Source organism: Eubalaena glacialis, chromosome 11 (assembly GCF_028564815.1).
Source record: "Eubalaena glacialis isolate mEubGla1 chromosome 11, mEubGla1.1.hap2.+ XY, whole genome shotgun sequence".
Taxonomy (NCBI): Eukaryota; Metazoa; Chordata; class Mammalia; order Artiodactyla; family Balaenidae; genus Eubalaena; species Eubalaena glacialis.
In genome coordinates, this window is record NC_083726.1 from 22,873,685 (window position 1) to 22,897,427 (window position 23,743).

At 39.6% G+C, this 23,743-nt stretch overlaps 1 protein-coding gene across 15 annotated transcripts in view; it reads left to right on the plus strand.

Moving 5' to 3' along the window:
- ANKS1B (ankyrin repeat and sterile alpha motif domain containing 1B) overlaps positions 1-23,743 on the plus strand; it is a 1,182,139-nt gene that overhangs the window by 838,202 nt on the left and 320,194 nt on the right. For all 15 annotated transcript variants that reach the window (XM_061206227.1, XM_061206228.1, XM_061206229.1 and 12 more), the window contains one exon: positions 3,266-3,364. In XM_061206227.1, the coding sequence (XP_061062210.1) occupies positions 3,266-3,364 (99 nt within the window). The remainder of the gene's footprint in view (positions 1-3,265; positions 3,365-23,743) is intronic.

Sequence of the window (23,743 nt, forward strand, 5' to 3'; positions counted from 1 at the left end):
CTAGGTTCTTCATGACCATTTATTTTTTTTATATTCCATATATATGTGTTAGCATACTGTATTTGTTTTTCTCTTTCTTACTTCACTCTGTATGACAGACTCTAGGTCCATCCACCTCACTACAAATAACTCAATTTCGTTTCTTTTTATGGCTGAGTAACATTCCATTGTATATATGTGCCACATCTTCTTTATCCATTCATGTGTCAATGGACACTTCGGTTCCTTCCATGTCCTGGCTATTGTAAAAATAGAGCTGCAATGAACACTGTGGTACATGACTCTTTTTGAATTATGGTTTTCTCAGGGTATATGCCCAGTAGTGGGATTGCTGGGTCGTATGGTAGTTCTATTTTTAGTTTTTTAAGGGACCTCCATACTGTTCTCCATAGTGGCTGTATCAATTTACATTCCCACCAACAGTGCAAGAGGGTTCCCTTTTCTCCACACCCTCTCCAGCATTTAGTGTTTGTAGATTTTTTGATGATGGCCATTCTGACCGGTGTGAGGTGATACCTCATTGTAGTTTTGATTTGCATTTCTCTAATGATTAGTGATGTTGAGCATTCTTTCATGTGTTTGTTGGCAATCTGTATATCTTCTTTGGAGAAATGCCTATTTAGGTCTTCTGCCCATTTTTGGATTGGGGTTTGTTTTTTTGATATTGAGCTGCATGAGCTGCTTGTAAATTTTGGAGATTAATCCTTTGTCAGTTGCTTCATTTGCAAATATTGTCTCCCATTCTGAGGGTTGTCTTTTCATATTGTTTATGATTTAAGGATTAAATTTTTTAAATCATTTCAGTATTCAAATACTGAAATCAAGTTTTCAGTATTACCTATAGATAGTAGCTAATTCAGGCTATAGCGTCCTGGTGTGTTTTGTGTTTGTACAAAGAACCCAGGTTCTATATTTTGTATAAGCTTAAGTTGTGGGGTGGTAATTTAGCCAGTGGAAAACCAGATAATGATCTAATACATAGGTGGCTGAAGATTTTTGGTTTTTTGTTTTTGTTTTTGTTTTTTAAGGGCCTTTTAACTCCTTTGGAAAACCCCTTAAAGAGTGAAAGTCAAACACAGAACGGTATCATATATCCCGCTCATGACACACTAGTCCATTTCTAAAATAATAACGCTTTCTCCAAATGAAGTCATTTATATCCTTAGCCATGCCCTATTGTGTGCACTGAGTACTTTCTGAGAGCAGTGTTTCCTGTGGCGTACTCCCAAGACTGGCTTATTTGTTTGCATTAGGCTTTTATTATCATGCTGCTCTACCTGCATGGTTCTGCCTTCTCCAAGGTGGCCAGAGTAGCTTAAGCACAGGAATGTTACTATGCGTAGGTGGAATGTTTTTGTCCGGTGAGCGCCCATTGTAAATCCCTAGCTATGATGCCATTCTAATGGCTTTAATCTTTCTAAGAACAGCCAATTACATCCATTTATAACATAGTCCGATATTAAATTGCTTACATTCATCTCTTCTGTGCCAGTCCAGGGAAAGACATTAGTCTTTGCACCATAGTAAACTGGCCCCTCCTCCTTCACTTTCTCAGGAAAAGGCATCACGATCCACCCCTACTTCTGAAGCCTGGAACTGTTGTGTATTCTGAATTTCTCCATCATTCTGTGCATTCAATCACCAAGTCAAACTTCTTGATAGTTTTCAGATCCACTCACTTCTTTCTGTCTCCTGTGACCACTACCTTAGTATAAGCCCACATCATCTATAGAACAACTACTGTGGTCTCCTAACGGTCTCCATGCTCCCATGATTGCCCTTTCCAGTTCATTCTCTTTTGCTTTAAATATTCATCAGTACCCATTTCTCTCCATAAATAGGTATTCTGTAATTTCTGTTTATAAGTGTTTTTATTTTACACATTAGTAGGACAGAGTTTGACTTGTCCATAGAAAGCAGTGACCTGAATTCTTGAACTTCTCGACAGACTTATTTAAAGGGAAACTCTAGCTTGCAAGCTCCTAAAGACTAAAATTTAGGGACAAAATAAGCCATTTATAGATTTCTGTGTTACAGGGAGTTCCCTGGCAGTCCAGTGGTTAGGACTCCGCCCTCTTATTGCTGAGGGCCCGGGTTTAATCCCTGGTTGGGGAACTAAAATCCCACAAGCCGCACAGCACAGCCAAAATAAATAAATTTCTGTGCTGGAATATTAATCAGAGTTCAAAAAATCATTGAAATCAGAGAATATCAGGACTAGACTGATCCTTGGAGATTATGTGGCTCAACCTCATCATTTTATAGGTAAGGAAACTGAGGCCCAGCCACAGAAAACAAATTGATCTTTCTAAATATGGAATTTCATCATGTAACTCCTTTTCTTAAAATCCATCCAGGCTTCCCATTATGGTCAAGATGAAGTCTAAATTCCTCAGCGTGGCGTACAACGTCTGTATAGTCTGGCCTTTCATTACCTTTCCAGACTGACCTTTCACTCCTCTCTCCAACTTATCCTAGAACTTGATGTTTCCAAGTAAACTGTGTTCTTTCTTACCCACACAACATTGCACATAATTTCTCCTAGTCCTTCCCATTTTGAATGCTAAATCCAAACCATCCTTCAGACATCTGATTAGACATCATCTCCTCTGCAAACATATCCCAGATCCCCTCTACACTACCAAGCATGTGTCACCATCATAGCATATTCACAGCATCCTAACTGCCTTTGAACAATCTGTTTCCATCACTGGACTGGAGGGAACAGACAGTTGAGGGCAGGGACCTGCATCTTTTACTCATTGTTCTGTCCTCACATCTCGTTCAGGTATCTGACATTCAATATTTAAGATTAATTATTAATTCTCTTTTAACTTGCCTAGTATACTTCAATTATTCCATCAGCTCTCCTTACAAAATCTATTTTCAGAGGGAAAATAAACTTGTTCATTCACCTCAATGCATAGGTCACTGATAGTTTTAAATGACAACTCTTCCTAGAAGCATATACATTTTTAGGGGAACAAGGTTTTGAGTCACAGGAATGAATTCCCAATGCAGATAATCCAACCATAAATAGTAAGCCATGAGAGTATTTGTGAGGGAAAAAAAACTTTCCCAGAACCTTCAACACAGTCATATAGGTGACCTACTCTCACCTCACCCTCACAGAAGAATGACTCTATGTTTTTGTCTATAAAACTCAGATCACTTGTTGGTTATTTATCTCTGTATTAAGAAGATCATTATTTACCCACAGTAAAAATGCCTGATTTAATTTATAACATTTCTGGTTTTGTTTCAGGGAAGCAATGTTATGGAAGATCAAGATCTGTTGGAAATTGGAATCCTTAATTCTGGGCACAGACAAAGAATTCTACAGGCAATCCAGCTCCTTCCAAAGGTAAGCCATGCTTTATTACCTTAGCCCTGAGTATAGTCCCAGTGGTTTTAAGTCCAGGTGAGCAAGGGGTATTAGTATTTAGGACAATATGTCTGCATATTGATGCAACTCCTCAAAGCAGGTCTTCTTAGTCCAACTAAACATTCAGACTCATAAGACTACTATGAGCCACAGTAGATCTATCAAGAAAGATGTAATACAGGAAATGCCACTGGCTAGCAGGGCAGCTTCAGAGTTTTTCTTCGGTGGGATTCTTTATGTCAGTACAAACATCAGTCCATGCCCCCCAGGTGACAGATCAGGTGCAAGAAGACAAGATCAATATAGGGTGGGTACAAGAATGTTCCTGGATTAGAAGCCTCATGCCCTTAAAGGCAGTATCTCTTGTAACAACTCCATAGCCCTAGCCTCCAGGGACAAGGAACCTGCCTAATCACAAGTCATCACTCAGGGGAGTCCAAAATATCACATCCCCATCAGGTATTTGTAGTTCATGTATAAATCTTCCCAATCCAGACGCAATTTACCAACCAGGCATCATTTTAACTTTAAGTAGTATGTTACCTAGCAACAGAGTTGACCTTCTGTTTTCCAGATAAGGTTTCATAAGAGCCTAAAACAACTGGTCTTCAGGATATGTAGGATTTTAATTGGTAAGGAAAGGGAAAGGCATTTCAGGGCCCAGCAGGAATCACATAGATAGAGGTATGGTCCAGGCAACAAACGGCCAGAAGCATTAGGGGAACAACGATACTCGATACTCGTGTGATTTAAAATCCAATGGGATTTGCACAACAGTGTGAATGTACTTAATGCCACTAAAGTGTATACTTCAAGATGGTTTAAGGTGGCAAATTTTATGTTTTGTTATTTCACCACCGTTTAAAAAATAATTTTAAAAAAAAGAAGAAAAAATCCAATGTGATTAAAACAATTGGAGAGTGGAGTCAGAATTAAAACAGAAAAAGTAAGTTGGGTCAGGTTGGTATCAGGCTAAGGAATTTGAAATTTATTCTGTAAGCACAGGGGAATGGACATGACTAGACTGCTTTAGGCCAGTTAATTCTGGAGACTGTATACAAAAGGAATTAGAAGGAGGGAATGTTGAAGTTGGGTCATACACTTGGAAAAAGATTCCGGGGGCAAGATTGAAGGCAGGGTAGCAGATGGACGGTAATAGATGCACCTAAATATATGAATTTATTATATATTTTGTATTCTCCTCTGTGCTTTTCCTTTCTGAGGAGGCTATTATTTCTCCTTCTCAGAATGGGAAAGATAAATACTAACCACTGTTTCTAAGGAAGTGACATGATGAAATTTGCCAACTGACAATGAACTGAGTTTCTACTGATAGAAACTTACCACTTTTGCAAATTCAAGGAAAGTCAAGCATACAAAGGAGTTTTAGTCATACAATTTTCTACACTAAAAGAAAAAGAATAAAACATCCTTAAAACTGTATCTGGAGGTAATTCTTATTAACATATTGTTCACCTCGCCACTTTTGTATCTTTACTTAGAACATTAGCTCCTCAGCAAGTTTTCTCCTCACTCTCAGCAAGGACTCCTGCACTGCTGTAACCCCAGAACCTGCCACATTGCCTGCCCCCTAGTAGGCACTCAATAAATCAGTGAATGACTCCCCACTTGTCACAAATCTGCCTGCCATTTAAAGTTCAACTCAAACGGTTCTACATCACTTTTTTTGTGAAACTTCTCCTACAGTGAAACCACTTCTCACCACCTTAGTAATTACTACCCTAGTCCACACCAACCACCTCTGATCAGGCTACCACAATAGATTCTAACCTGTCATCTCTAGGTTAGACTACTTGAGTCAATTTCCCATTGGTCCTCTTACCTGGACAATGTATAGATGCCTAATCTCTGTCCTGGTTACCTTTCTTACCACTTTACAGTTGAATTTCCACACGGCACCCAGAAAGAAATGTAAATCAGATCATGCCACATCCTGATTAAAATCTCCAGTGGATTCCCTTTCTCACTTAGAACAGAATCTTTATCATGACCTACGAAAGTCAATAGGATCTGACCCCTTCCCACCAATATGACCTCGTCTCTCACTCTCCCTTTCTCCCACACTCTAGTCACGTGGCTTTCTTTTTTGTTCCAGAACATGCCAAACTCATTTTTGCCTCAAAGCCTTTCTGTATTGGTCTGTCTGCCTGGAAAGCCTTTTCTTCATATCTTCAAGTGCTTGCTCCTTGCACCATCAAATCTCTACTCAGCTGTCACCTCCTCACAGAGGGTTTTGTGCCCTCAAAGTCACACCCCTCACCTACTGTCACTGTCCTTCATATTGTCCTGCTTCAGTTTTCTTCATAGCACTTGTGGCTACCTGAAGTTATATTATTTATTTGTTTGTTTTCTTCCTTATTTTTCATCTCACCCCCAGGATGCAAGGTCAATGAAATAAGTGACCTTGGTCATCTTGTTCCCTTTTATATATCCAGTCCCTGGAATAGTGCCTACCACATCAAAAAATAATTTGTGGAATGAAAGAATACCCTGCTCTTTCTTTCCTCTGAGATTTGATGGCCCTATGCTTGTTCTGTCTGAAGGTACTAATAATATTTTACCACTTTTATGTTATAAGCATCCTGAGAGCAGAGACAATGTCACATCCATCCTTGACCTTCCCACTGTGCTTAGCTCAATACATGCACATTAAAAGAATGAAAGAATGAGTGATTAAATGAATGAATATTTTTTCACATGTTATTCAAATATAAATTTTTTAATCAAAGAGTATCTCAATTTTTAAGCTGTGTCTATAATCCTGTACAGGCCATTTTGAGAAACAAAAGAACCTGAACCCAGAATTATTTGAAGAATAAATGAAGTATTTATTTTTAAGAGAGAATATCATTCCCATTAGAGAAAACAATATAATAGAAATAATACAAAATTAAGCTTCTATCAAGAGGCTGATGCTGAAGTGCTTACTGTGCACCCAAATGAGTAGAGAATATATAAAAACATCCAAACACATGTTCAGCAGTACAAACAAAATGTTATAATGCTACAGATTGATGCTTTGCCTTCTTAGGTAATGAGCCCAATCTTTAGGTGGTTGACAGTGTAATTCTGCTGCCAGCACGTTCATTTGCATTCACTCTAACTTTGCACTGACAAAAAATGGACAAAATGTCTCTTCATTTTGCTTGTGCAATTTTGGTCCTCAGAATATTTGTGTTCTTCATCTGTCATGAGAAATACTCCATGATTGCTACCTGAGATCCTTTAATTAACATAGTGTGTTTTGGAATTGGTGAGATTGTTCCTAAACAGAGAAAAGGTGGTTTGCTAAGTGCAATCTTGATGTGTTAGCACAGTTCAATGCATGTTTTTTATGCTTTATTTGTATTTGTTGTTTCAAGTTTCAAATACAAAAGTTTATTCTTTTGGTAATAATGTTTTTTCTGTAATATTCCCCTTTTAATATTGAAGTATTTACCAGTGCAAAGATCTGAATGGTCTCCAGTTCATTTGATACACTGAACACAAAGAATGTGTTCCACGTAGACATCTTTAGAACAGTAATCACATTAATTCCTCTTCTCCACCCATTCTTTCCTGTCTTTTATAGTGCCTGACCTTTAGTAGCAAAGCTTAATTATCTATTTTCACCCAGCATCCACTTCCCTCACCAACCCCAACTCAGTCTTTCCTTAGGTCTGAAAGTTTCCCACGACTTTTACCCTTTTCTCTCTTTTTTTTTTTTCCTATCAAAGGGTAAGGATCTACTTTACATAAAGAAATATTACAAATTTATAAGTGAACCATAGGCAAATTAACAAAATAATTGCCAGAATAAATTACAAGGCATAACATTTAAGAGGATACACTAATGGAAAATAAGCATGAAAAAAATGCTTGGCCTCCTTAGTAATTGGTGCAATGATAATTAAGATGACAATAAGATACCATTTAATACCCACAAGACTGGCAAAATTAAGGCACCTCATCATTTCAAGTATGCAGGTGGTTGAGGTTCAATGGGAAACCTAGTACATCCCCATAGCAGTTTACTTTTTTTTTAAAACATCTTTATTGGAGTATAATTGCTTTACAATGGTGTGTTAGTTTCTGCTGTATAACAAAGTGAATCAGCTAAACATAAACATATATCCCCATATCCCCTCCCTCTTGCGGCTCCCTCCCACCCTCCCTATCCCACCCCTCTAGGTGGACACAGAGCACCGAGCTGATCTCCCTGTGCTATGCAGCTGCTTCCCACTAGCTATCTATTTTACATTTGGAAGTGAGAGAGTGGCATGGACATATATACACTACCTTTTCTCTTTTTAAGAAAGGACACATACCAAAAGTTCTATGAGAAGATGGCTTATTTTGTAGTCTCCTAGAAACTTTAAGCATATTGGGCTTTTTCTGTCCCCTAGACACAGGGAAATTATCTGATTACTTATCTGCAACATGTAATTTACCTTTTTCCAGGTAAGAATTCTGTGTTTCCAAGTTTTTGGATAATCCTTTAAAATCTTTTTATAAGGGCATAATCTCTTTTGTCCTTTGACAATATAACACCTGGAGGTCAGGAATTCAAAGGATTATCATTTTAAAGGTTTGCAGGATTTTGTGTCAAGGCCCATAGTGTATCTGCTCTCTTAATCTCTCATCCTGAACTGAAAATGCATTTCGGCACGCTAGCAACTTTTATATCACATGCTCACTTCACTTTTTAATATTTTTTCTTATATTTTCCTGTTTCATAATATCTTTTGGAATTACTTGGTAATTGTCTACACCCGCTATTTGCTCCCACTCATCCTTCCTTTGCTCCCACTCATCCTTCAACCTACTTGGGTCTAACTAGTTCCTCTGCTGCCACCCCCACACAACAGTGCTAAGGTCACCAGTGACCAGCAGAGCAGAAATTCCATAAGCTGCTTTCACCTCACCTTGGCTTCAGTAGGTTCTAATACTCTTGTCAGCTGTCAACATGGTCCTCTTTTGGCCTCCACAATACCCAGTTGTCTTCCTGCCTCTCTGCCATTCCCTCTCCTTGCCTGCTCATTCTCTCAGTTACATGTTGGAGTTTCTCAAAACTCAAAATATTTGATGACTAGTAAATGTAGTTATCACAGGACTCTTGATCATAACACAGTTTCTGGTATTCATTGTTTTGTTCATTGCAACCCTACTTTATTTACTTCATAATGAACACCTACATTTTTAAGTTCAGTTCAATTTTACCAGTATGTGTTGGGCTACATAGTTTCAATTGTCTTTTTCACTGAATGGCATTGAACACCTCTGTCCAGTTAAATTATCCCCTTCCCCATCCTCAGTTTGAGATTTTGGTTTAAGAAAACAAAACAAAACAAAAACAGAGTTGTCTCTTATTCCAATAGAAAAACAAGATTCTCTGTTAGGTATCTATTGCTGTATAACAAGTTACCTCAAATCTTATTGGGATATAACAACATTTATTATCTCTGTTTCTGTGGGGAAGGAATCTAGGAGCAGCTTAGCTGGGTCCTCTGGCTCTGGGGTCTCTCACAGGACTACAGTCATCTTGAGACTCAGCTGGGGAAAATCCACTTCCTAGCTCACTCATGTGGTTGTAGCAGGATTCTAATCTTTGGGAGATTTTGGACTGAGGCCTCAGTGCCTCACAAGCTGTTGGCTGAAGGCCTTCCTCGGTTCCTTGTCACATGGGCCCCTCCATAAAGAAACATGAAGCTAGTTTCAACAGCATAAGCGAGAGGACAAGAACATGCTAGCAAGATGAAAATCTCAGTCTTTTGTAACATCCCATCCTTTTGCCTATTCTATTCATTACAATCAAGCCACTAATCCAGCCCAAACATAGGAAGGGGTATTTACACAAGTGTGTGAATACCAAGAGGTGGGATCATTGGGGCCATCTCAGAAGTCTTCCTGCTACAGATACACTTTATAATGATCCACTTTACAGTCTAGTTTCCATGTCTACATTTGAGGTCAAAATGGAATAACCATTACATGGTTACAACAATAAATGCATCTTTTATTTCCATGGGCCATCTTCATGGTACTGTGATATTCACAATTAGATGATTTAGTAACACATTAGTAATCACCATTCAAAAAAGAGGCACATGTCTCTAATCTGTAAAATTAGGTATAATGTAGCATGATATGACACAATCATACAGAAATTAGAGACCTTGAAGATTTGCCAATTGCACATAAAGACTTCATGATTTGAATGCCACTGATCTAAGTGATGCATACAAATCAGGAATCCTATAAAACATTACAAATTTTAAAAACATGTTCATTCTTCATTGGTGCCTCATTATTGAAAGGAGCATATTTCCATCTATATTAGGAAAGTGAATTGGTCAAACTCTCTCGGAAAATACTTTAAGGATATTAGCAAATTAAACACATTTTAAAAAAACTAACAAAGCTAGACAGTAAAAGGGACCATTTAACTTTAGACCTGATCAGAACAAATAGATAAAGGCAACAGTTGACCAAAAAAAGCTTGGGATACAGAGATATACTGGCAAGGACTGAGAACTCAAACACTTTTAAAGGCAAGACAATATGGAGTAGTGGAAATTGTGGCAAACTGGAGAGCATAAACCCTGCCCCCCCAAAACAAAATTGGTCTTGTTTCCACTTTATCAATTAAACAAAGCATTAGGGACCAGATTTGGTTATAGCTGTGACTTTGCTACTCCAAAAATTAAAGTCTTAATACAATAGAATCCCTAATTATTTCAGAGTTCAAAGGAGTATTATGAATGTGACCTTGTCTCAGTTTGGCTTCCTGCCCAGGATTCTGCTCTTAAAGACCCTAGTTCTTTCAAGGTGCTTGAAATTCAGATGTTTGTGGATTCTAGTCTTGATGGTTGATGAAGATGTGTGCAAGATTTAGGGGGAAATTGTACAACCAATGTAACTTTTTTTTTTTTTTTTAAATTATTAGCACCTTTAATTATTATTTATTTATTTATTTGGCTGTGTTGGGTCTTCGTTTCTGTGCGAGGGCTTCCTCTAGCTGCGGCAAGCGGGGGCCACTCTTCATCGCGGTGCGCGGGCCTCTCACTATCGTGGCCTCTCTTGTTGCGGAGCACAGGCTCCAGACGCGCAGGCTCAGTAGTTGTGGCTCACGGGCCTAGTTGCTCCGCGGCATGTGGGATCCTCCCAGACCAGGGCTCGAACCCGTGTCCCCTGCATCGGCAGGCAGACTCTCAACCACTGCGCCACCAGGGAAGCCCCAATGTAACTTTTTAAAAACTCTAGAAAGGAAGGTTCAGTCTTATTTCCCTGTCACTTAGAAAAATGATAGCAAACCATTCCTGCTTCTTCTGCTATTTTTCAGAAGGGCAACGACAAAACGTAGGCTATAGGCACAGATTGTCTTGTTGTACCTTTTGACAGGGTAACTTTTCATTCTCCTGTGCCACACTCACTCTCCATCTACCCTCATTCTTTTTTCTTGCATTTCTTTCTTTTCACTGGCAGGCATCTTAAATTTCATGCCATTCGATGTTTGACCTACCACCCTGTGGACATACAGTAAGCGATATACTCTCAAACACAATCCCACACACATATGTGCACCGTTAGTATGGCGGCCCTAACCTAAAGTTAATACACGACTGGACCCATGGTCTAACTTACGGCATGGGGTATTCCACCTCCTGTAGGTATGGTTCTTGGTGGGAGAAGCTGTGGTGTTTCTAGAGTCTTTTCAAGATCTATTCAGTTCTGTAAATGTCTTTTGGTTCTGGGACAAACAGATATGCTCACTTAGATCACTTAGATCAGTGTAAAAGATTATTTCGTTTTCAGGATAAATGTTGGTGCCATTGGAGAATGAGGGAGGAAGGAAGAAAGAGTAGTTGACCTTAAGGTCATTTGGAATAAATAAAATAAACTTTGAAGTGACAGCAAGTCATTCAGATCTTTCTTATTATTCCTTAGTCTATATAATCAGGTAATGAACTCTAGCCACTGTAACAAACAACTCCAAAATCTCAGTGGCTTAACATTATTAAATTTATTTCTCACTCATACTAAGTCCATGATAGTTTAGGCAGCTCTCCTCCAAGCAGAAACTCAGGGATCCAGGCTTCTTCCATCATGTGGTTCTCCCATCTTGGAGTTCTTTGAGAGCTGCCATAAGGGGAGGGGAGAGAGGAACATAGATGATCACACAGGATATTCTGTTGCCAGGCTTGGAAGTGCATCATTTACTTTAGACCACATTTGACTCACCAGAACTCAGTTTCATGACCCTTGCTAAACTGCAAGGTAAGCCAAGAAATATAGTCTCCCTTCACAGGAAGTGCTAAATGGAATTCCTGAGAATCTAGCCATTCTGTGTCAGAAACCCCTTTTTCTTTCTGCACCTCAACTGCTGCCTTTCTTCACACTAGTATTCATTCCTTAAGATTTATTCCTTGGAGAAGCCTTTTGAGACATCCTCTATCTGGGCTAGAGTGCTAATTTAACCTTCTGTGCTCCCGTTACACCCGATAAAACTACCTATTGACTAGTTTGTCTCTCTCACTCAAGATTAGGATCTTTGTCATATTCATCTTCATTTCCTAAGCATAGAGCACCTGGACGTAGTAATGCTCAGTTAATATTTATTAGACTGGACTGAGCCAAACAAGAATGCAGATTAGAAATCAGTCCTGGGCTTCCCTGGTGGCGCAGTGGTTGAGAGTCTGCCTGCCAATGCAGGGGACACGGGTTCGAGCCGTGGTCTGGGAAGATCCCACATGCCGCGGAGCAACTGGGCCCGTGAGCCACAATTACTGAGCCTGTGCGTCTGGAGCCTGTGCTCTGCAATAAGAGAGGCCGCGATAGTGAGAGGCCCGCGCACCGCGATGAAGAGTGGCCCCCGCTTGCCGCAACTAGAGAAAGCCCTCGCACAGAAACGAAGACCCAACACAGCCATAAATAAATGAATAAATAAGTAAATTTATAATTGCTTGTTTAATGAAAATTAAAAAAAAGAAAAAGAAAAAGACATCAGTCCTGAATAGGTCAAATTAGGACTCCCAGGTTAGGAAATTTCCCAGCTGAGCACCTTTATATTTAAATGTTTTACAAAGAAGTAAGGCAGGTCCTTCATGAATATAACACCCACAACCTGGTGGTCTGCGTTTTCCTCCAGAGACCTCCTCCACCTTGCCTCATGCTTTCTGTTTACAAGTGGAAACCAATAACCAGTCTGTTCTTCAGGAGTACATTGGGAGAAGGAATGGCTGCTATTTATAAAGCTCTTTGAGCCCTTTAAAATGACAAAGCCCAGTACACACAAAGCACAAAATAGCTATAGCTGTTTGGGCTGGATAGATTTACAAATAACTGCTAGACGTGAGAGCAGTGCAGTCCCAACTTACTTATGGACGCTCTGTTCCAAGGTTTTTACACCATTTCAGAAAGCAAGGTGACTGCTGCATTCTTCCTAAGCTAAAGATGGAGGATTTGAAGTGTTTTACTTTAAGTGAATTTATCTAAGAATACTTTATTATGTAGACCAGCAAACTGGACTATCATTTTACTCATTATCCCCCATGATATTTACAGAGACATATGGGAGGAATTCTGCAAGTAAATAAATTCTGATCTATCGCCATTCCCAGCAGCTGTCATCCTTCAACTTTGAGAAGTTCACCCCCACTTAATAAAGAACAATGGCTCCCTTGGAATGATACTGCAATCGGTAGTAAGAGTAAAGGAATTTAGATATCTGAGCACTTTCTCTTCCTAATGTAATTCTTCCAAGAAAATCACAATTTAGAGCAGCAAAGGACCTTAAAATATCCAGCTCAACCTCTCACCTAAGTCATTTCACAGGTGAGGATAAGCATCGGTCATACTAAATGGCTCGCCTCAAGGCAGATTGTTCCTTAGTGACAGAGCTGGAACTAAAATCCCAGGTGTCTGTCCTTATGACAGTTGCCTCCTGGGTGATACTTTGTTATACCTGAGACCCAAGGCTCTGAAGACGCTTGGGTATTTGTGAGAGAAACTGTAAAAGGACAAGAAAGAACCAAATGACGAAACACAGGGAAAGGAATTGATTATAAAATTGGGTTTCCTTTTAAGTTTCAGGCTATAAAGGCAATTTTTACAACTTCCGTAGGCCACTAAACTCCCTTCTCAAGACTGGAAGGGAAGGGCTGTGGCAGGGATCCAAAAGCCCTAGAAAAGCAGGAAGGAGACTGACTTGAAAAAGGAGAAAGTAAGACACAGACCATGTCAGCTGTCCAGCAGCCACTGGGGGTCAAACTGCTTATTTATCCTTGTAGGCGGCCTTAGAAAAGCTTCACTAGCAGTAGGAATTGCTGTGTCAAAGAAGGAAAGGTATAATTAAGTAAAGTAAAATAACTAAAATAATCTTATTTATTTTCTCCTTTAATCTGGATAGAGAGGAAGGAGAGATGGGCAAGATGGAAGGGCACTCTCTAGGAGAGAGTGAAGACACATCATTAGAGCATTAAACTACACAGAGATGACATTTTTACAGGATTAAGCCAGGAAGCAGCATGGTGTAATAGTTGGTAACATGGCCAGAACTCCCTGAGTTTGATTTTACCTGCCCCATAGGGGTGTTCTGAGAATTAAATGAGTCAATATTTGTAAAGCACTTAAAATGGAGCTTGGTACATCATATGTGCTATATTCATGTATATTAAGTAAAATTTTAAAAGCAGATTGAAGGTGAACCAAGAAAAATAGTGAGGTTCCTTCAATCCATTAATTGTATCTGAAAATTATTACTTCAGGTATAAACAATAAGCAAAGTGAATCTCCTTTTATTTATTCATTTAATAGATATTTTATGAAATACCGACCACATGTCAGGCACTGTTCTAGATGTTGAGGATTTGGTGTTAGGAAACAGGACCTACAAGGTCATTCTCCTCATGCAGCTTATTTTAGTGGGGTATGCAAACAAAAATTAGTAAAAATATGTCCTATCTGGTAATGATTGGTGCTAGGGAGAAATATTAAGCAAGGGGATAGGTAGAGTGACAAGAAAGTATGAATGCTATTTTAGATGGATAAGCTAGGATTCAGACCTGGGTAGTTTAACTGAGGTTCTTAACTATATTGTCTAAACATTATACTTCAAAGCACAATGAGGATACTAAGGGGATAATCCATTTAAGCTGCCTTCAAGGAACTTAGAATTTTCAAAAAGGAACTTTCTTGAGCTTTTATTTTAACCTAATTTAATTCTAGGTTAGCCACCTACTACTTGTGTCACCTTGGACATGTTACTTAAATTCTATAATCCTCTGTTTCCTTATCTGTAAAATGGAGATAAGAACCTACCACATTAAGTTATTGTGAGTTATAAATTTTCAAATGCATATGAAGTGTCTGTCACTTAGAAGGACTAAGTTAAAATTAGTCATAGCCACTTGTATTTGTTCAATAAGTGCTCACCAAATTAACAAAACTTAATAAATTTGGGGGGTTGCTCTTGCCTGGGGCCAAAAAGCAACAGAAAGGAACTCAATTACTGATATAAGAGAGTCTGTGACTAAAAATGCCCATGACTACTTTACAATAGTGAGCTTTCCATTCTTTCCTTTTCCATTTCTCACAAGGCAGATTATTCAATTTTTAAATAAGAAGAGGGCAAAACTTTCAATTCTGATCATCATTCACTAAATTAATTTTTAATATATTTAAGATTATTGTTTAGCTCATCAGGAGCTAGAAAAGAAGTTATTTAAAATCATAACTAGGGCCTTCCTATCTAAGAGATTAAATGAATAAGCATAATAGCAAGACTGCTTCCTGTCTGCACCTCTTAGAGGTAATGTCATCAGTCCCCAGTGCTAAGTGGAAAGTGAGAAAAGAGTGGAGATGGAGAGTACTTTAAACAGCAAGGGCTTGGTAAGCGTAGGTGGCGTAGAATGGAATAGAAGTGAACTGAGAAGCTGAATGTTCAGACCGTGGCAGTGCAGTTCCATGAAATTGCTAAAGACGTAGTGATTTCATAAAAAAGCAGAATTAAGTAAATCTACGCAAGAGCTCTAAAACAACATACCCACCATTTTGAAGAGCCATTATCCCCTACCTTTCCTGTACAATTGAATTAAGTTCTACTTTAATAGTTGAATATAATTTGGCTCTATTTCTTACTTTTGATCAATAGCACTCAAGTGAGAAGTCTCTGTTCAATTTATGTCTGCAAATGCCTTGAGCATCTACTTATGTCTCAGACACAGGGCAAGGAGGAAAAAAAAAAGATGAAGTTACACAGTATCTGCCTTCAAGGAGACTACCGTCTAACAACAGAAGTCAGCCCAATATTCAAGGGATTTTCATAGAAACAGAGCATGAACAAACTGTAATAGAAGTAAAAATACAAGCTTTGGATGTTAAATGGAAGGGAAGGTCTCTTCTGTTCAGGGAATCAGGAGAAGGTTCCTGGAGGAGGAGACAGATAAATCAAAAAGGCATTTCTATGCACCTTAAAAACTTCTTTGTTGCGTGGGGTTTGGGGATAGCTCATGACACTCCAAGCAAAACGTGACCCAAAGTATTTGCTTAGCTTGTTCAGGCAGACAGATATGCTACTTTTTCTCCCATTTGTAATAACCACCCTCTGAAATATAGCTAGTGCCATCAATCCAGCTATGAATTTCATCCATCACTTTGCCCTTCAAGCTATAATGAGTGAGTCAGATGCTTCAGACTCAAGCAGATGCCTGGAGTCAGCTTCAGCAGAGCAGGCTAAACTAGGACTGAGTTATATTCTCCCACCCCTAAGCAAAGCAGTTTTTTCAATACGTGGTATTTCTTTGTCGTCATTTTCTTTGTTGGTGGTCAATGGGATTTTAGATTTCCATGTTTTAGGTTCTGACTTGATGCTTGTTCTTCTGTCATGCTACCTAAGAATCCACCTTTTCACCTTTAGAAAAATGACTGGCCATTTTCACTCTCTCCCACAGATCTATCATCTTCTATTTTAGTAAAAAGATGTTCAGCTTGCTTTTTTGTTTGTTTGTTTTGTTTTGTTTTTAGTTAACAGATAACTACTGCTCTTATCAGAGGAAATGAGTACTCAATAAACTGCCAGATTCCTTCTTTCATGTCTTCAAGAGAAAATACATTTTACCTTTACTTGTTCTGTGAATTCATGGTGGCATAAGTGCTAAATAGATATACTTTAAATGCTTTTTAAGGTTATAATTTATGAATCACAGAGTCATAGCAGGTTAAAAGCTTTTTATTCAGTGCATCATCAGTTTTAACCCTCAACTCCTTGTCTATTTAGAGGCCACTGCTTTGTGGGAAAGAATTGTATTTACAGTTTTCTAATACTAATAGGTAAATGTATTATAGAAATTGTTGAATGTGAAATTTTCTCCACAAATGTACAAGAGATTATTGCAGTAAGTGTAGAGAAGATTGATTTCCCTGCCTTTTCCCCGGGGACTCAATTACATCATCATCATCATCATCATCATCTACCAACCTTTATGGTGTCCACTTTCAACTGAATACTTTTCTAAGTGCTACTGATGTAAACACGAAGTAACAGTTGACCTTACATCTCAAAGACTGTAGCATTTCTGGTAGGATTGGAGCCAGATGACAGAGAGCTAGGGCAACTCCAGATGCATAATGTCTGCAGATACCCACATGCCCAGATGATCATCAGTGAATCTCTGATTCATCCATCCATTCAATCAGATAGTTCATTTTGGCCCTATGCTAGGTTCAGAGATAGGTATGAAAAAATGGATAAGACCTGGTTCCTGCCTCAAGGAGTCCTACCTACTCTTTAGACAGAGATAGATATGTCAAAAACTAAACTACTATGCGAAAAAAATGCTCCAAGAGGAGGGAAGAACTAAGTACAGAGGTCAGGGAAAGTTTTCTGGGTAGGTACATGATGCTTGAGTTTAATCTCAAGGAATTAATATGTATGTTTAGCAAATAGGTCATTAAGGGAATCACTCCAGACAGAGGATGCTGCCTGTGTTCCGGCTAGGTCTAGAGACAGTAGGGAGAAATGGATGCCCGTATTCATCCATTCTCTGTCTGTCTGTCACTCTGTTTCTCTCTCTGTGTCTCTCTTGCTCACTTTCATACACACACACACACACACACACACACACACACATACACATATACCTACTCACACAGGCATTCACTTACTTCCCTATGTATTAACCCCAAGAGAAACTATGGAAGAAACTCCTCCCAAATTTCTCCAATCCACTCAAGTTTTGTTTCTTTTCTGGAACTTGTAAAAACTTTGGCAGTTAATTTTCTTATATTTGTATATATTTCAAATATATACACAGAAAATTGCATATTCCTGGAAGGAAAGAACCTTAGACCCTTTTACATTTTTACAGTACCTAGAATGATGTTACATATAAATTTTGTGCTTAAAAATTCTTGTTGAATTAAATAAATAATTACTACTAAAACTATTGTTAAGACCTGATTCTCTACTGGGGATTCACATAAGTCAAGCTGAAAATTCTTAGTTTGATGTCTGAGGTAACTAAAAATTCTGAACTGACCAAAAACAAACAAAACAAACAAACAAACAACACCAGACTATGAAACTGAGAACATTTTCCTAAGAGCCAAGCTATTCTTTATTCCATCCAATGGTGATGGAATAGTTCTTAGATTATTCCCTCACTATAGATATAAAAGGGGTTCTCAAGAATTCCAGGCAGGGCTTCAAAATGAGGTTACACTTCTCTGCATATTCTAGACCTTACCGAAATTTTTCCTAATGATTCATTCTGGGTCTCTCAAGTCATATGTGCACCATTAACCAGACCACTTGCTGACTGGCATCTGCCCTTCTCTGCCTCTCTAGCTTATTGTGGTTGATGGCTCCTGTCACCAAAGCTTGAAACAGTGCCACCAGAACTTACCAAAAGTGCTCTCAGTGCTGTTAATACCCACTGAGTGTACCAAATCTCTACTAATGACTGCCAAAGGCTGCTTCAGAGCTTGCAGGTGCCCAATGAGGCAAAGGTACTAATGTCTGTGCTACTGGCTACAGTGCCCAGTATCTTCCCATCTAGGGCACTTTTGCCACTGCCAACTGAATGTTCTGCCAATGTCACTGCAGCCTGCCAGTGTGGGCACCATCACCAACTGCTGGTGCCCAATGTTCAGGGCACTAATATCTGTGATATGGCACCATCCCTGCTTGCTGATGAAGTTGCTGGTGCCAATTCTGCTGATTCCTTTTGTTCCCAAGTCCCAGAAATGTTTTGTGATATAGATTTTGTGTTGAAGCTTTTTCTTCTTAAGCCATGGTCCATGGGAGCTAAGCCAGGGCCCATTAAGAGTGCCAGATCCTGAAATCCATGCATAATCACCCATCTCCTCGAACATGTATCTCTTGTTCTATTAATCAAATATATATGCCTTGGCCACCTTCTTTAAGCAGAAGAGTATTTTGAGGATGCTGGGTTGCTCATTGAAAACAGACCCATGCAAGACCAACCCTGCCATATATATTCCACATATATATTCTATATATCCCCATGCTTGACAGATGAACACAGTGCTGTTCAAACTGAGATCCATGCCACACAGATGCAGCCATCAACCTGACAGATTCCCATTCCACGTCAGAGAACAAGGAACACTTTATTTTGTGTTTCAGGAAATCATCTGGAGTCTGACCATTTCTTACCACCTCTCCTCTAGCACCCTGTCCAAGCCACTAGCCCTGTTTCTCCTGAGTTACTTCCAGAGCCTCTGAACAGGCCTCTCTGCTCCTACCCTTGCCTCCCTATACACTATTCTCAACACAGCAGCCAGTGATTCTGCTGAAATATAAGCTAAATCATGTCACTGCTCTGTGCAAATTCTTGCACTGGCTCCCTGTTTCCCACAGAATGAAAGCCAAAATCCTTACAAGACCCTCAAAGCTTTACCTTTTCTGGCCCCTGATTACCTCTCTGACCTGTTCCCTGCCTCTCTCTGCCTGCACAAGCTGCTTCAACCCCACTGGTTTCCTTGTTATTCCTTGAATGGACACCAGGCTCACTCCTTCCTGAGAGCCTTGCTCTACCTATTCCCTCTATTTGGAATCCTCTCCCCCTAGTTGCCAACAAAGCAAATTTGCCCTCTTTAAATTTTTGTTCAAGTCTTGCCTTCTGAATAAGATGTCCCCTAACCACCCTATTGAATACCACATTTTCTCCTGTCCCCACAGAACCTCCAGCACTCCCAATCCTCCTCTTGTACTTTCTCTTGTCACAGCAATTATCACTTTCTGACATAACTTCCCTATTTATTATGCTATTTATTATGTTAATTATTTTCTGTCTCCCCAGTTAGAATGTAAACTCCACAATGGCTGACACCTTTATATGTTTTATTCACTGATGCATCCAGAACAGTGCCTAGAATATAGTAGACATGCCCTATATATTTGTTGAGTGAATGAGTGAATGAATGAATGAGTAGATGGGTGGATGGTTGGATGGATGGATGGATGGATGGACAGATGGATAGATGGATGGGTTGTAGGTCCTCAATTTTGTAACTCCTATACTAATTTTTTGCCACCATTTGTATATCTTTTATACTTCCCTACCCAAGCAGAACATAAGTTATTCATTTGTATACTGCTGACTTTGGTTTTATGGTACATTTATCTGTTTGAAGTACTTCAGTGGGTGATGTTATTATGCACATACCTAGAGGCTCTGAGAAAGGACATGGTTTTTAAATATCAAATAAATAGAATTGGTATTCAGAACATTCATTATCTTCTGAAGACTCAAGTTTGGGAAATTTTTTTTTAGTTGAGACTAATAACTTACAAACAATTTTCCTGACTGATAGTAGCATTTAAAATTTCTGTTATAAGAGCAAGGCAGTGTGCTACATAACCAGTGCACTACATAAGCATTGTAGCTACATGAATGTCAGAAAACATGTACTGTCAGAGGTAAAAAAAAAAAAAAAAAGGGATCCTTTGTCTTTTTCTAAATATAGTTCATATCAGTGGTGGAGCTTGAAAATGTGAATGATGGTGAGCATGGTTCAGCACCTTATTCTAGTTGCAATAAATCCGCTTCATCTTTAATCTGAGCCCTTGTTTCATAAAAGAGATTTGCAACAAGGAAATAAAGCAAATAGTGATATTTAACAGAGGGCTCTAGGGTCAATATGATCTCAACAAGGATTTTAGAAATGAAAAGATGGCAAAAGCATGTACTTTTATTGAATTTTTAAAAACACACCTTTTACCAAAAGCTTCAGAGAGAAGTACAATAAAATCATTCAACCCCAGTGTTTATATGTGTACTGCGTAGTGGCTCTACCTATCGGTCCTTTCATCCACATCCCCACAGATCTTACCTGGCAGATAACTGCCAGGTTCTCAGGTGATGCTCCAGAGAGCAGTTACTCTGTGTGTGCATAGAAGAAGCCTGATTGGCAGTTTGCTCACACTGTTTGCAAAGCGATAAAGAGATTGTTTTATGGTTGTTACTGTTGTTATGGTCATTTTTTTTCCTACCACAGTTTATAGAACTTGTCTGTTTTGGCAGCTTCACTCCTTTAACTTGTGGTCAGTCCAGTGCCTTTTATCAAAGGGTTAATCCCTAACCCTGATGGCTAGAGGGTTGACTAGTCTGGCTAGTGCTTCTATTTTGATCACCAATCAACCATACTGTGCTATTGGAAGTTGATCACCGTGTGTCTTAAAAACATTTCTTATCTATGCACTATTTGTCCATTACTTCACTTCACAGTCTAAGACTTGTCAAAATAAGGGATACCTCAGGCCCTCTCACGGCTAGACCTTAGTTTATTTCTTTTATTCGCGAAATAGAAATCACAGGGCATTAAGAGATAGTACCCAGTCCAAAGCGCTTCACTTTCCCTTTATTCCCCCAAAATGTAGTGCCAAGTAATATCCAGGTATCACCTCTTCATGCTCCTGCCCTATTCCTAAAGCTGGGAGTCTTCAATTGTCTAAACACTCAAGGACGCAAAGTCGGCAAGGCTCAGTTGGTGGTGGGAAAAATTAGAGAGGTTACTATTAGCTGCAATTTGTAAGTCCATAGTGACATCCAAATATAACTCACTTACCTCTGAGGGTTTAAGTTTCTCCCCATTCTTTTACAGAAATTGTCTCCATAAGAGAGTCTAATGGCAAACAAAGGGGCTTCAAGCAACAGATTCGTCTATGTTACAGGTCTCCCTCCCTTGCTGCGTATACACAACAAGAGGCTTTATCACATTGTGCTTCCTAACAATAGTCACGGTGTATTAATCCTTTCAGTTCCACAGAAGGAATATCATTACATGGAGCACCCAGAGTCTCAGACTCCATAAAGGGCATTTTCCCAAAGATCACCTAAAACCCCTCACAAATGAGATAATGTGTATGAAATCCCTTTGGGCTCTTTAAAGTCTCATATGATTGTTAGGTGGTGTCATCAATACTCTTATCCATTTCGTAGACATCTCTCCCAGCAAAGTTACACTGCAATAGCACTTAAATGGTGATGAATAGACTTTTTCTGGGGCTCCATGGTCAGTGGATCTTCCTTTCTCTTTCACGTTCAATCAGTCTTTTAAGAGCCACTGATGAACAGCACGGAGATGTCTAAGCCCAGGTCTCAGAGCCTGTGGGAGATCTGATCCTCGCAATACTTGATAGACCTGCTTTTGGACGTGGCAGCACGCTGTCTGCTAGCACTGTTTGTCCTGGTTTATTCTCAGGGCTGCTGTTAGTCTAGGTCTTGGGTAGCAGCAGGACCGAGCAGAAGAGGCTAGAACAAGGAGCAGGAATAGAGGGACATACCCGACGATGTCAGCTGTCTGTATTACAAAACTCCTATCAGGGAGTCTGAGGGCACAAAGTACATCCAGGTAGAAGAGAGGAGCCATGGTCCATTGCAGCTTCATAGGCAAGTTTAAGTACCTGAGCCTGGCACATCGAGGCTGTTGTACCAGTACGTTTATAATAAGTGGTAGTCAGGTTTGTGTGTATCCGGGGAGCAGCACGCCACCCGGAAGGCAGCCCTTGCCCACGTGAGGACCTTTACGAGTGCTCTCGCCAAGTCCAAGCCAGGTAGCTTCTGTTAACACAGAAATTATTAACCCCAAAGTTATCTCTAACTATGCCTCTCATGCTATAATTTCTAAGAAAGGCAAGCAGAAATCGCCAGAGCAAAAGGCAAGCCCTCTACCCCACCCCAATCTCCACTGCACTCTTGGACTCTTACTCCTTTGTGTGTCTGACCTTCCTCAGCCCTGAATCCTCATTTGTCACTCCTTTCCATGCCTTTTCCTTGTAATTTCTAAAAACTCCCTCTCCCTCCTTCTCTTCCCATACAAACTCCTCAGCAGAATCATTTAGATTGCACTTTCTACGTCCTCATCTCTAACTCACACCTCAACCCAGCACAGACTAGCTTCTGGGTTCTTCTTAGTAAGGTGTGGAGACCTATTTGCCAGACGCCACGAGCGCTTCTCCCTCCTCTTCTCAGCAGACCTCTGCAGATTCCAGCACTGCTGCCCACAGCCTCCTTGCAACTTTTTTTCCCTCACTTCTCTTGTTGTCTTGACTATTCCCTTTTTCGTCTCCTGAATATAATTCTTATCCTTCACTTTGAAAACGGTGATTCTCCCTCAGGCCACTTCTCTTCTCATACTATCAATACATACCCTCTTCAGTCCCATCCATGTAGGATTTCAGCTCCCCCATGTGATAAAAATAACTAAGATTTATCAAGTGCTTCTTTGTGCTGAGCACTGGGCTCAACTCTACCTGCATTATTTCACTGAATGCCTATGACAACCCTCAGAGGTAGACATTCTGTCTCTCTCTCACATTACTAATCAGAAAATGGGTGCTTAGGAAGGTTGAGTAGTTTACTCAAGGTCATACAGCTAATGCGTGGAAGAGCCAAGACTCCCCGTGTGCTGCTGCTGCTGCCCAAGGTTATATGTCCCCTCAGACTTCTCCCCCAAATTTAACGTGCTATTCCCCAACATCTTTAATTTCTCATGTCTCAAAATTATTCGTGTATTTCCTTCTATTTTTCTTTTCTTTCTCAGCTGGTAATACCACCATGTACCCAGGTGTCAAAGCTAGAAACTTGAGGTTTTCTACACTTCCCCCTCTTATCCTTTGCATAGTTGTCACAAAGGGATGGTGGCATGACTGACAGAAAGATACCAACAAAGGCAGTTAAAAGAAATGACGTTTCTTTTAATGGCAACAGATATGAAAACTCATGGCTTCACAAAACAAAAGACAACGCAACATACTGTCAAATGGAAATACAGGCTTCCTTTAAATGTTCTACGTGAAGTTGCCTTATTTAATTTTTAATTCTGTTTTTATTA